Source organism: Oryza brachyantha, chromosome 5 (genome assembly GCF_000231095.2).
Source record: "Oryza brachyantha chromosome 5, ObraRS2, whole genome shotgun sequence".
NCBI classification, from domain to species: Eukaryota; Viridiplantae; Streptophyta; class Magnoliopsida; order Poales; family Poaceae; genus Oryza; species Oryza brachyantha.
The window spans coordinates 12,985,882-13,001,308 of NC_023167.2; the positions used below are offsets into that span (position 1 = coordinate 12,985,882).

The 15,427-nt window shown below is 36.7% G+C and overlaps 1 protein-coding gene across 1 annotated transcript; it reads left to right on the forward strand.

The window, feature by feature from the left end:
- The first annotated feature begins 10,981 nt into the window (after nt 1–10,981).
- On the forward strand, nt 10,982–14,622 carry LOC102704805. The gene is made up of 4 exons (XM_006654339.3): nt 10,982–11,324; nt 12,929–13,526; nt 13,613–13,862; nt 14,413–14,622. The coding sequence occupies exons 1-4, from the start codon at nt 11,189–11,191 to the stop codon at nt 14,443–14,445; spliced, it is 1,017 nt and encodes a 338-aa protein (XP_006654402.2). The 5' UTR covers nt 10,982–11,188; the 3' UTR covers nt 14,446–14,622.
- Nucleotides 14,623–15,427: the final 805 nt, after the last annotated feature.

A 15,427-nucleotide genomic window follows, 5' to 3' on the forward strand; every position in this document is an offset into this window, starting at 1 on the left:
TTACTGTAGCACTTATGGCTAATCATAGACTAATTAGGCTTAAAAGATTCGTATCAAGATTTCGTACATAACTGTGTAATTAGTTTTTTGGTTCCTCTATGTTTAATGTTTTATTTAAGTGCTTATTCTATTTAGGTGCCTAAAAATTGAATGTGATGTTTGTAGAAAAAAATTTTCAACTAAACAAGGCCGTAGTACTACTAGGACGACGCGAGCAACGCAAAAGTTAAGACACCTGGGAACTGTGTGCGATGGTATGTGGGCCGTGGGCCCACGGTTGTTAGGTGCAGGTGAGGTGGGTAGTGATGAGAAAGGTAAGAATAGTATAACAAGGGTTCTGATCGGGAAGGTTCTGGTGGGTGGTGCAGGAAATGTGACAAATCTGGGCAAGTAATTTTAGGTCTGCTTAGATTGCACAGGGTTTTCAAAAACATCTATCGAAATTTTGGATATTTTTAGAGCATTAATATACATAAATATTAAAACTAATTATATAGTTATGGAAAAAATCGTGGGACGAATCTTTTAAGCTTAATTAGTACATGATTAGCCATAAATGCTACAGTAACTCACATGTGCTAATGACGGGTTAATTAAGTTCAAAAGATTCGTCTCACAGTTTTGTTTGTAATTAGATTATGTTTAATACTTTAAATGTGTGTCCGTATATCTGAGTGATGGTTTTGAAAAAAAATTGCATGCTAAACGCGGCCTTACTATTCTGTGTTATTTTATTGGATTTTTCATATACGTCCTCTAGAATATGCTTATTACAAATTTTATTCTGAAAGGTATTCTTTTTACATCTTCGCTTAAACCTCTTAAAGTGAAAACACTAGTTTTTCCGCACAATTTACATAGTTATCTCAGTAAAAATTAATGGGTAGGTTTTAATTTGGAGGTAGTGTATGTAAATCAACTTGTAGATTTAAATCTACGTATCGTGTAGGTGCGAATCCAATTGTTTTTTTGATAGAGATAGTACAATGAAGTGGTATAGCTTTATTATACAACTATATTTATGTTTCTTATACAATAGTTTCCACGTAAGATATATGTCTAATCAGTTTTACACCATTAGAATTCAAACCCGTTGTGCAATCAACATGGTAAGTCATTTCTTTGTGATTAGTTGGTTTATAATATGTATTTGAATAGGCTTATTTCCTTGGTAGCACATTTGGCCAGGGTGAATATATCAGGCATATTCACCATTGTTGCCCAAGTAAACCTTACAATCTATTGGTAAAGCCAATATTTGTTATTGCCAAAGTCTTGTCAAGGTCAAATATGGTATATTTAGTTTGATACCTTACCAAATTTTGATATAGTTTTGTGAGTAGAACTTTTTGAAATTACCAAAAATATTGGTAAGGTTGTGATGGCAAGGTTTAGTTTAGTTTGTTACCTACAAAAAATTTGTGATTGATAATATTTGGAATGGTTAATTTTTGGTATTAAACTGAATATGCTCATCAGCTCTTGATGGCCTAGGTATACGACATGGACTAGGTTTATATTTCCTTGGTAGCACATTGGTACATTTGGTTGGCAAAATATATATGGTATTCCTTTATCCCCTTGTGGTAAGTTATACCCCGTCCTATTGCTTTTAAATGTGCTCAGTCAATCGGTGAAAACTTAATTTAGTAGTATATAAAATAAAATAATATTTCATATGTAAAAAATAACATAAATGGATAAATTTTATATTACTATTATCTTATAAACTATAAATATAATGTTAGAAAATGGATAATAATTATTTGTATTGTACCAATATCCCAAATGACACATGAAATTGAATAGAAGGAGTACTTGATAGGAATTTTATTCATAGGAATAGAAGTCTTTATGTTTAGATGGTTTCAAATGTGGCACTATGATGTGTGCTAATTGACACTTTTAACTTCAACTTGGTTCTATTACATGGTAAAGTGTGCATAGTTCATTGTAGGTACTCATTTAGAGCATCACTAATTTTTTTCAGACCCTTAGAATGTTGTTTGGTTTCATGGTTGAGATGGGTTAGAACTAGGACAAAGTCATCTTGTTTTTTACCCTATTTGATTTGAAGATGAGTGGGATGGTCTCTGGGAACAGGAACAGAACACCGAGGGGCGGAAATCGGGATTCAGAGGTGGAGATTGAACATGGACTAACATGGTGGACAAATATTGTCCATCCCATTCCTCTTACATCCCTTCTACCAAACAACAAACATGATTCAATTAATCTATCCACTCTAACAAATAGAATAATAGAACCAACTCATCTTATAATTCTGAGATAGCTCTAACCCATTTTAGCTAGTCCACAGACCAAACAGATTAGAATCGAACAAATGCTTATAATTATCCCACAGAAAAATGTGAATTCCCACGCCATCTATCCTTACTCCATTGTGTTCCTTGTGGCTAAATGTTAACTCATTTTCCTCTATGACTCCTTAATCAATCTTTTACTTAATTATTACTTGTGGTGGTTCTTTCTTTGGGAAGGGGGCTGTTGTCAAAGTGTGCATTTTAATTATTTTGTGATGCTAAATAAAAAAATAGGGTTAATTAGATCCGTGCCATTATAAATTTGCAAGTTTTAAAATATACCATTACAATTTGACTAATGGTAAGAATACCATTATAATTTCAGAACTATTAGAAATATGTCACTCCATACCCATTTTTTGGACCATATTGCCCATCTATTGTTTACTGTGACTTTGGCATGTGCAAAGGGCAATTTGGTCTAAAAATGGCATATCTGAAATAGTTCTAAAATTATAATGGCATATTCACAGTTAGTCGAATTGTAATGACATATTTCAAAACTAGTAAAATTATAATGGCATGTATCTAATTAACCTAAAAAATAAGTCGGTACCATATTACCAAAATCAGTGTTCTTATAGTACTTGATCAGGACCGAAATCCCAGAACACACATAAGCATCTTCGAGTTTACTTTTGTAATGTGAAACTATATATTTCTCAAAAATGTTGAGATGCAGATGCACCTCTAAAATTAGTGGCTTAGGAGGGTTTATCCGGAATATGCACAACTCTCGGCCCACTTCTTCTTTCCGTGGCCGTGTTGACGCCTGACGGAATTTCCTTTTCCACGGAACATGCATGGAGCTTTCCCAGTATATGCAATCGATGGCCGCGTTTTTTGCATGTGACGTGGCTTCATCATTTTGGGGCGTGAGCTTTCCCTTGCGTAGAAGCAAGACAAAGATCAACTCAAAAGAGGTGTAAAGGTCAGACCAGATGGGTATGGATCTAGTTTGGTTTGTTGTTTACCTTTTTCAGCCGGACAAGATACAACAGTCCTCTTCGATCACCCCATCTTTTTAACGACAGATTTACAAAAATGACATTGACATTTCAAACATGTACATTCGGCAGATGACATGTGGGTCCATTTGTGTCTATGAAATATGGTCCTAGTGTTAAATCTGTGAAACAACACAATTTGAATGTCATTTTTGCAATTAACGGCTTTTTTCGTATACTTATATTTATAAACCAAAATTTAAATTTTTAATCTTAAATTTAAAGTTAATTTGAGGGTTTTTATTACAGTTTATTTTTCATCCATATATTTTAGATAACTAAGAATATATATATATATATATATAAAAGTTTTATTCACGTATTATTTTTCGTTTACAATAGTCGTTTGGCTTTTTTTTTTTTTGAAAAAGCCAAAAAAAATCACCCCTTATAGAAGAGTCAATGGGGAATCATATAATTTTGAGAATTATCAGCTTTGGAGTTGTGTAGCCAAGCGCTCATTCAGTTGGAAGGAAAATTCAACCTATAAAATTAGAGAAAAAAGATGAAGGAATAGAAATGTATGCACACACACTAATTTATGGGATTTTTTTTCACAAGATTTGAGTGGTTGTATAATTTACAAGAAATGAAATTGTTTTGGTTTTTCTATATTCCTTTCCTACCAAATGAATGGCACTTGTAACAGTTCTCTTAGAAATTCTAGTGCTTTGTTTTTTTTTTCTAAATCAAACATGTCAGTGTGGCTTCTGTTAGACCTGGGGACTCATGATCTCTGAATCGAATGGGTGCATGGGAGCAAGCAGCCAGCAGGCACATATCGATATGCGACTGGGAGAATCGTTCGCAGAATTGGTAGTTATAATCCTCAAATTTTTACTACTTCAGTAGACAACAAATTAGGAAAATTCACCCTTGAGAAAGAAATGGATAATTTTTTACTTGGGTGGGAGATTCTTTCATCTGATTATCACTACTCTATTTAGGATACAAGCAGCAATAAAGTTATGGGTTCAAATCTTCATAGTAGCATGAATTTTAGATTAAGATATTTGAGTGCTAAGTTTCCGAATTTAAAAAATAATGGTATATATCCGATTGTATACAAAGGCCGAGTAAAAATATCATTCTCTAAAATAAAACTACTCTATTTAGGATAGATTGAAAAAAAAATACCCGAGAAGATAGATTTATCAAAGGGTAAGAATCTGTCCAACGATACCCTAAATAATGTAAACATATTCCCTATAGATAAATGTTGGTAATATGTTAAGACCAAGTCTTTAATAGGTATCTAAATTCACTTCAAATTTTGCCGTACGCCTGATACCGATGTCAATTTGACACCCCTTGATGCTCACAATCAAACAATCACGTGGAGAAACATCAACATTCAAGCAAAAAGGACACACCTGAGATGGCGTGGCCAAAACATTACCCATCTCGGGATGGCATAGTTGATTTAAAGATTTTCGAAACCAAAAATAGGGGACTATTGAATGATGTGGTTATTTTTTGGTCTATTTTTATGGCTCTAATATAAATTAATTGGAAGTAAAATATTAGATACTCTTGGAAATGATATACTCACTTCGGATTTTTATTGACGTCGTTCATTTTTATATTTATGTTTAACCTTTCGTCTTAATTAAAATTTTTGTGTAAATAGGAAAAATTATAAGCCATGTTTAAAGTTGCCTCGGTAAAAAATCAACTCATAACAGAATAATTAATAATTATATACTTTTAATAAAAAAATAAAAACGTAGACACAAACATCAACGAAGTCAAATAAAAGAAAAGTGGAGGAAGCATAAGATATCCTTTCGTTTATTTTTGTGAAAGTTCGTAGCTTCTCTTTAGTTGATTTTTAGTGCCATTCTTTCAGTAGGTGAATGTATATAGAGTTTCTTCTCATTTATTCAATCCACAAAGAGTCTGAATAGATTATGTGTGATTTATCTGCCTCGGTTAAGAGTCCCAGAGATAACACAGATATCATGACCACCCATCTGGATCTCATTATAAATATCAAGTCATCACCTCTATGCAAAACGCATGAAAACAACTTAGGTTTGCCACCTCTCTTGTACCGTGTCATCGTACGTTGTCTACTCCTTCATGCTCATATGCTCATCGGCGTGCACCTGTGGATCGGGACAATAGGTCGTCAGAATTACTCATTCCGTTCTATATTATAAGATTTTCTGAATTTGCTTAGATTCATTCATATATCAATATATATGTTTTATATATATATGTCTAGATACATTAGCATATATGAATCTAGGTGAGATCAGAAAGACTTATAGATAGAACAGAGGGAATATTGCTCTGACGTACGTCTTGCACCAGGAGTTTTTTTTAAAAAATACTATACATGGCTACTTGTTGTCCATTTACTATGGCATGTCTTCCTTCTCCGCAGTAGCCCTGTTACGAGAACCATATTGCCACATATACAACATGACCAAACTGCTCTAGATTAAGTTACGATGGTTGTTCGAATTTAGGGGTAATTTAATTGACCATAATAGTTCATGAGATAATTCTTATTACTTTTAAGGAAAGAGAGTACCATTTCCTACTCATGACGGGCGTGCCACTGTGGCAGTAAGAGACCGTGTGGCTTGTGCAGTTGTGCGTGCTTGCTAGCCCACACACACAAAAAAAAAAAAAAGAAAAAACACGGCAACTTTACGTCCGTCGCCCGCTGAGAAAACGGAAAAGGTTTTCATGTGGATGCGCGCGGTGCTTCTCCTTGATGCCGAGGGCGAGGCGCCTGCGTGTTGGACCGGAAAATGGCCGAAAGGTTCGCTGGGCTACCCGCCGACGGAGCCGCTCAGGCCGGCTGGCCGCACACGGGCCTTTCGCTCGCCAAACCTGTCATGTCATACCCAAGCTGTACTTGTACAAAAACTTAAAAAATGCGAATGTGTGAATTTAACAACTTGGCACGTCACGTAGGTGTAATATAATACAGGAACTCAATAAATGAACGTACGTGAACAAAAACTTGGACAGTGGGTGTGATTCTGGCACGATAACTTAAGAAGTGAGCTGTGTCGGACGCAACTAGATGTGGCTGAGATACTCGATGGAAAAAGCTATATGCAACACAAACCATATTATATTTATATTGCAAATACATAATTAAAACAAAAATAAATTGAGAAAAAAATATCCGAGACAGTAAACCTTATTTGGAAATGAAACAATAATATTTTGCATAATATGTAACTCATCAAACATAAAAAGATAGTTGTAAAACTATCAATTTTAAAAAATAGTTAATTTGTGAAACATAAGTAATAATTAAGCAATCATCAATCTTTCAAAATTTGGATCAGTAGATGAGAAGACATACACCACTAATAAATCAGCATGCCCAGTTCCTGTAGTAGAAGGACGTCTAGGGCCTTTAGAGGCTTGAACAAATTTATTCTCCAATCGCACATGGTTTGAAACCTCTTGTTATCTTTATTAAAATCAAGTCCTCTGAAAATATATTTCTCAATACATAACAAGAAATCAAGTCATCCATGGTTCATCGTATTACGCAAATTGGTTTTTATTATTATTCTAACTGAGAACGCTCTTTCAACATGTGATTGTACGTTACCGATAGAAACATCGCTAACTTTATAAGATGGTAAATCGAGGAAAAAACAATATGATTATGTTTTAATCATTTTAAGGCCAAACTACTAAAATCATCACAAATTTAGAAATTATCAATGGTAGTAGGGGCCCGAAGATGCGAAACAACGCAGCCAGCCAACCCACCTGTCCAATGGGTGGGTGTGTTAGTGCAATATTTTGATTATTTTGAGCAGTTTTCTATACACTGTCAGTTTGTGAATAGATATACTTGTGTAGTTTTATATAAGCATACTTAAATTTATCGTTAATTGAAAGTCAATTAAATTTTATTATGAGGAAATAGTATATTTGGTTGAGGTTTCGGAAAGTGAAAAAAAAAGCAATCTGGTGATGCGGATAGAAGTAACGATCGAAATTCTATTCAAATTTTAGCATATTTTAATCTAGATATTGAACGAAATAAGCATGAATCAGATAAACATGAGTCATCTAGGGCTAAATATGTACTCCATCTATTTAACAGTATAAGACTTTCTAGGCTTGTCTATATATATATATATATATATATATTAGATTCTACTACCAGGTATAACTACTCCCTGCATGTCCATGATGAAAAATATTTTTATAACTGTTTCTGTTTCTATTGAAGGGGTTAGCTACACCTGGTAGTAGGATAGAGGCTATTCTACACCCCCTCTCTTTCAAGACCTCTCAAGTCACATCCCACCTCTCATCCCTTTTACTAGGCCAAAAATCATCTCCACCTCAATTAAAGGTTGGTCAAAAAGTTCCCCTCGTAGGTCAACCCTTTATGGGCTTCTCCTCATGTTTATCTAAGCCCAGCCCTCGTCTCATAGGAATTCTACAGTAACACGGCTACTAATTCGCAGTAACAACGTCGAAACATACCCATGAGAGATCTATTTTTAAAGCACTTTTTTCTAACAACGTGGTATAAATATTTTTTAAAAATAATATATGAGGTGAGAGATAAAGTCATTTAAAGTTTGAAATCTTAAGAAATATCTATATAAGATTTGTATTAGTATACACTAATGCTATGGCAGATAAAGTTGTTTAACAGTGTCTTGAAATTACTGCTCCCTCCCTCCTAGAATGTAAGAGCTTTTTAGGGAGAAAAATGGACAAGCATCCTTAGAATCCCTTATATTTAAAGATGGAGGTAATATGTTGTTAGATTTACTAAAACAAAGGTTTTTCAACTTAGCAACGAAGGTGACATATAAAGTAGCACAATTCTTTTAAGGTACTTTTGGTGCAATCTAGTTGCTAGAGTCAGCTACACTGGATTTTATGGGTTAGCCAACAGCAAAGGGGTGACAGTGCAAGATTGATGCGGGATAGAGCTGTACATCTATACCAGTATGAAAAGTAGGACTTTGAAATTTGTACTATAGCTATGGATTTAATATGTTGTGTCTAACCGTTGTATCTAAATCATGCGATCTAAACTTATAGTTGCATCAAAATCCTTATGTCAGTAGGCTACATTCTTTTAGAATATAAAGATAAAAAAATAGAATATTCTTTGATTTTTAATATTTATTTTATGATATAACTGATAATATTAACTACTGCAAAGTTATAAATCTACTTTAGAAATATAGGATGACGAAGTTCCATGTACGAACTTTTGTAAACTATTTATTGTTTAGCAGTTCGAAAAACCTATGTGAAAAATTTAAGAAAAATCTAGAAAAAAAACACAACCTAAATAATTGTCGTACACAGTAGTTCTCCTTTACCACATTTGCTTGTCAAACCAATGGACTAGAGTTATTTGTGCCTAACCAAGAGGTAATGCCCTTAATCACCTTTTACCCTCTTCATTCCCCTTCAGTCTAATGAACAAGTTTGATAGGATTTTGTCATTTTTTGCTTGTTCAATGTAAAGTTCTGAATAAGATATGAAGAAAAATGTCAATGTGTTACACTTCTTTTATATAACAAATGTCAATGCCTAACCAAGAGGAAATGAAGCTTTCACAATGGTTCTGTTGGATGGTAAAATAATAAAGTTTATTTTGTTAAACTAGAAGCCCTCGCAATGATTCTATGGTAACATTTACGGAGTATGTTGGATCATTTCTCACGTTTTTTAGAGCGGTAAGCAGGCATCAATATGCCCTAACGCATCTACAGTATCTCTTACGTGTGCACATCGTCCCCTGCAATATTTTACATGCTAACATTTCCAGCCCAGTCTCCTTTTCTCGTTAGCTTTATTTGAAGGCAAATTTTGCTACAAAATTTTGTGATTTTATAGAATTAGCTGGGGACTGCACTACTAAGAACGAAAATTAGCCAATGGACACCGCTCCTATTATTTCAGTGCATTTGGTCTAATGTAGGGGGAAAGAAAACATATTTTAAATTTGACGAGGCCAAATTATTCCTACCTATTTGCGATACATGGAGATGGTTCGGTTGCAACATAGCACGGCACATTCGAGGAATAATTTCAACATATTGCGGTGCAATCCAATTGATCACCAAATATATCAGGCCATGTATCAATCAAACCATCTCTACATGTGCTCAAATGGATAGGGGCGATTTGGCCTCGTTGCGTCTAGAATTTGGCTCTCTCCACGTTAGACTGAATGCACTAAAATGATGGGGGCGATGCCCATTAGCTATTTTTCACTTTTCAATAGTGCCTTCCCCAAAATTTCGCTTCGACAATATCATCTAGTTAACTCCATCGTGATGTCGTATATCAAAATTTGCCTTATTTAAAAATGATAGAACTCATCACACTGCCCCCTCAAGCAACAGTGCAATACGTGCACATATATGCATATGGCTCCACTCTATAAGCTAGATATATTAGATATATTAGAGACACGTAATCTCTAGACCGAGTAGTGCATATACATAATAGCTCTATCATTCACAGCACATTATGTCAATTTTTAAATCACACAACGAGATATAATCTATTAGATGTAAAAAAAAACTTGACCAGTGGACCAAGACGCTCCATGGCATTCAACTAAATCGAGAAAAATTCGCCCATAGTTTACCGGTCTTTACAACATGTGGCCAATAGTTTAAGACGACCCGAGGCATTCAACTAAGCTAAAAGAAATAGCTTTAAATACATCGTGCAACTTGACACACTTTTATACTAACTGTTAGGAGATTATGCTTATATGAGCACCAATAAGGGGAATTTTTTTTAAGAAAACCCGAGTAAATGTCCTCTCTAATAGTCTCTACCATTTATGAGATGGGTGTTCACTACTCGATACATGACATAAAAAGCCAAAACTATATGAAGTTGGATACCTGAAACACCCTTCAAGAATACTATATATGTTCTGAAATAACTATACTTTTTAAGTTTATGTAGTTATTCGAAGACGTAGAGAATAAGAGACTTCCATAAGTAAAAAGCTAAGTAATAATGCAAGTTACCATAAGAAGGTATGACCGATAGAGCTTTTCGAAAGTAGGTAAACATAGTTACATAGTAATAAGGACATATACAGAGTTGTTTATTAGTTGACTCTCTCAATCGACACATAAGTAAATTTGATGATATGGGGAAAGAGAGGGAATGAGAGAGAAAAGCCGCTGTCATGGCAACGACATAGAGTCGACTCTAGCATTTATTAAAGTAAACTTTTCTACATGAGGGTGGATAAAAAGGAAAATAGTATAATAAAAATTATTTTATTATATTAATGAAGAAAACATATCTGACTCTACCTTTATACATATTATTATAAAATAGGATCTTATTGTTACTGTAGATCAGATAAAAGTTGATAATAACTCTACATTTAAACATGCCCTTTCATACCAGATATAAAATAGAAATGTGTGGACCTGACAGCTCTCCGAGAGTAGATAAACAACACGGTAGTATAATTCCTATTCAGACTGTGAATAGGACCAAGTACTACTCCAAACTTACTTTGGAGCGTCGGATCCCACGCGAACGGTCGACGCAACCCGACACCGAACCTGTATCCAATCCACCCAACGCGGCGTCAAAAATCCGGAGCCGTGCTGCCGCTGCGAACCTCTCGCTCTTTCTTCCTTTTTTTTTTTCTCGTTTTTTCTTTTGTGCTTTCCCTCGGGCTACGCCTCGCCTTCTCCGCAGGCCGCACCGCAGCCGCTTCGGGATCGGGAAGCGGGAGAGGAGGGGAAGGGAGAGGGGCGGGCGAGTCGCAACCCCGGCCGCGCAGCTTCCCGCCCTCTCTCTCTCTCTCCGCCGCCCCCCGCACCCCATACTACCCCGCGCGCCTCCGCCGCCGCACGATGAGCTCCGGCGCCGCCTCACCCCCGCCGCCCGCCGCCGACGAGGGGCGGGTGACGGAGTTGGGCGGGAGGGTCACCTCGCACGTGGATCCCTTCCTCGTCGAGGCGCTCGACAACCCTCGCCACCGCCTCATGGGTACGTAAGCGCAGGCTCTCACCTTATCTGATGATCTCCCCCCCCCCCTCGACAGCTCTCTGCCCGTGGCTAGGGTTTCGGTGGTTGCCCCCGGTGTGTTCGTGCGCGAATACGTTGGTTGCGGTCGGATTAGGGCTCGGATTTGCGCTCACTGTTGCTAGAGTTTTGGTCCTGGTGTACTGGTGTATTCTAGGTGTGCAATTTGGGGACTAGTTTTCCCTCCGGTTTGAGGTAGCTTGGGGAGGGGTGGTACAGTTGATTTGCGCAAGTCCGTTCGAAATTGGATTGAATTCCACCAATATGTATACCCCCTAAGCTTGAAGTACATTCCTTGTTGCAGTTTGCTAAAAATTTGTTTAGTTATGCTGCTGTTACACATTTTTATAAGTGAAAGAGCCATGCTAGTGAGCCAGGTGTGCCTTCATTATTGGCTTATTGCTGTTATTTGTAAATGCATGGATATTATTGCTAATTTTTGTGGTAGGGAAATGAACTCATCAATAATGGTTGTATAAATATACGACTGATGCTGAACATAGGTTATAGTTTAGAACTTACATAACACATACCTGATATTTAACATATCGTTGTGTGTGCAAATCCATCTTGAACGGTAACATACTATTTGAACCTGTTAAATGTCTTGACAAGTTGATTCGGGAAAATGGTAGGCGTCAATTATAGGCATCATAACCTTTTAGTGAAATTGTGTTATACCAGCATAATATGTTTATTTCTAGTTCAATGCATTGTGACTACCATTCTTGTTTGCATTGGCTAGGGAATTATATTTCCAGCCAACTTGTTATTTGCACTATTAATCTGATTAGTCTATTACCAATAGAGTCATTCTTGGTGACATGACTGTTATAATTAAGTACAAGGTGAGAGGATGATGATTGGTGAGCCTCATCTCAGTATCGCCAAGAGAGGATGAGTATGAGCTGAACTCCTTTCACTTACAGCTGTTTTTCTTTATTATTTTCTTTTTCCGTTTCTTTTTAGTTCATATGGATGATGGGTACCTGGGACTATGCTGTTTATGGTAAGTCTGCCAGTCTTGTTGTTATGGCTGGTGTTCGTAGAACAAGGCTGCCATGAGGGAGTATGGTTATTCCTCATTGGTGAGCTTCATTTTAGCGTCTTCATGAGATGACGATTATCAGATGAGCTCCTTTAGTTTGCAGCTTATGCAATTTAGGACAACTCCCTTGTGCTCTTTTTAATTTATCTACGCGCGGCGCATTTTGCCCTTTGCTACTTTTTTTCCCAGTCCTGGTCCATGTTTGGCAGGGAGGCACCTCAAAGACATTACTATCAGATGCCTGGCCATGCTTCATCCAAGTGCCGAGGCAAAGCATCCAGCCTTTGTGTCTTTCAGCACTATGTATATGTTCTGCATCATACTACATTTTGTGCTAGTGTTGTCATATTACTTTTGTATGTTTGTATGTACTAGCTCAAAAATCTCCATGACCTCATACTGTGAAACTTGCACCTGAATTAAACCTGTCCTTTTTGTGATCCAGTTTGCCAATAATTTATTTTTTATTTGATTACTTTTCTGATTACATAGCTCACTGTCATACTATACTTAATTGCAGTTTTGCGTATGGAAATGGATATACAGAAATTTATGCAGAATCCTCAACTGCATGAATTTGAATTCCAGCATTTTCCAACTTCTTATCTCCGGTGTGCTGCTCATCGTGTTGCGCAACACTATGGTTTAGAGACTACAGTAGCAGATAGCTTAGTAGATGGTTCAGTTAGCAAGATAGTTGCAAAGAAAACACCTGAAAGCAAATTTCCAGTTATTGCATTGTCAGAAGTTCCCAGTAAACAAACAAGAACTGAGCATGAAGCTGCAGAGAAGCTTAAGTTTGTTATTTGTCAAAGGCCTAGGGCTTTCCAAAATGGTGCAGGTGATGCTGGTGCTAAAAACGGTGCAGCAAAAACCGTTGAAGAGAGGATAGAGGAATATAATAAAGCACGAGCACGCATTTTCAATGGTTCCATTTCAGATATTGAAGGAACAAGTGATTTGGGAGCTTTATCTGTTGTGAGAGATGAACCAGTTAATGTTGAGCCTCCCATTGATGAGAGCAAGGTCAACACAATTAACAGCCGTTCCAGGGTTGCTGTTTTTAAGGATACTGAAAAGGATCGTACTGATCCTGACTATGATCGCAATTACAAAAGGTTAGCATGCACACCTGTCAAATTCTGTTGCAACTACTGGATTTTAGTGACGAGATTATGGAAAAGTAACATTTAAACTATTGCAGGTACGTTAGGGGCCCAGTGCACGACTTCAATGTGAATCCTGGTGGCTTCAATTTTGTTGTGCCACAGTTTATGCAGTATGGTGTTGGTTTTATGCAGTCTGCTAATATGTCAAGAAACCAACCATCTATGTACTTTGGTCAACCTGATTTATCCATGGGCTCCTCTTCTGGAACTGCTGTCTACCAGTGGCCAACCTCAGCAATGATATACCCGCATTGCTATGACAATCTTGGCCATATGATTTCTCAGGTGAGCCTTTCACTGGGTTTTGACCTTTCATATTGTTAAGTCAGTACATCCTTGCAATTATTGCCCGCATTATAGCGTGCACTTTATCCAGTCTAACTAGATGTGGATTAGAGTGTTTTTCAAATCTTGCAATAGTTGCCCAATTTTGGAAGGTCGTAAAGTCAATGACTTTAGACAGCTGGAAACCTTAGAAATTCTACTACTGCCATTCTTGTTAGCTAGTTGCATAAGTATGTTCCATCGCTCCGAAAGACCCAAACAGAATAAGATGTTATGATAAGTCTTACTCATATTCAATGAAGCTTCCCTTGATTTATCCTAAAATGCTTTGTTTAGGGTAGATTTGGTTACTTGTTTTTGCATATGGATCGTTCACAAATTGATTTTTACTGTGGTTGTTATGCCAATAGTTGGAATATGCCCTTGCAATCATCATTTGATGCCTATTTAGTTGGTTCCTCAAAACAGGTGTAAACATTTGGTTTACATCTCCGATAATCTATTTGAAGTTGGTAAGCACTAAAGCAGGAATGTGGTGTTCCTTTTGCAGGTCCCGGTTTACCAGTCCTTCAATCATGGTTGAGAGATCCTACTTGCTGGACTCCAAGTTTGTTAAAACTTGCTATGTTGTGTTGTCATATGCTGAGTCTATTTGTACTTTTCCATCGTCGAACTTCCGTGTAGCGTCAAAAGATAGCTGTATAAGAAGTCCTATTTCGATGAGACGTTATTGTGCACTGATTTACAAACGTTCGTACTAGTCTGTGTGCCATATTTCGCTCGCTCACTGATCCATCTTGCTAAAGCGGTACTGGACCGAAACCGTCGACTGCCGCCTGACGTGTTAAAATTCGCCAGCGTAACTGACTAAATGCTTTGCTTCCCTACCATATGCGGGCCTGGATCTTTATATATCTGTTCGGAAAACAGTGGCAATATCCTACTCGCAGAATTTCCAGCTTCGCTTATTTCTTAAAAAGAAAGAAATCGCTCAGGATGCTCTTAAGAGGAAAAGCAGAAATATATTTTCACTGCATAGGTCTAGGGTTCACATGACCGTAGTTATCGCCCAGGTAACCACGGTGACCGGGCTTATTGCTTAGATGGGGTAACGGTAGCGAATGGTTTTATTTGGATGAAATTTGTCAATTCAATTTATTTTTGAAATAGTAAAAGTTTGAAAAATTAATGGTAATAGCTAGGGTTTACAAAACCGTGTGGGTTGGGGGGGCGGGGGGTGGGTTACCGTTGAAAACCACTATTAAACAGCTTAAAACTACACCAAATTTAATGGAAAATTTAAATTAGGATGGTTAGGGCATGATCAACGGTAGAGCCCATTGTGGGTTCTATCTCAAGCTATGTCAGCAACAAGAGTCTATCTTATAATGATACGTACGAAGGTAGAGTTAGGTGTAGTTTCTTCATTAATGTAATAAAATATTTTTTATAAGCTAGTTTTCTTTTTATATATTGCCATGCAAGAAAGTTTTCTTTAATAAATGCTAAAAATCGACTCTAAGTTAGTTTTTTTCTCTTTCTCTCTCTTTCCTCCACGTCATCAA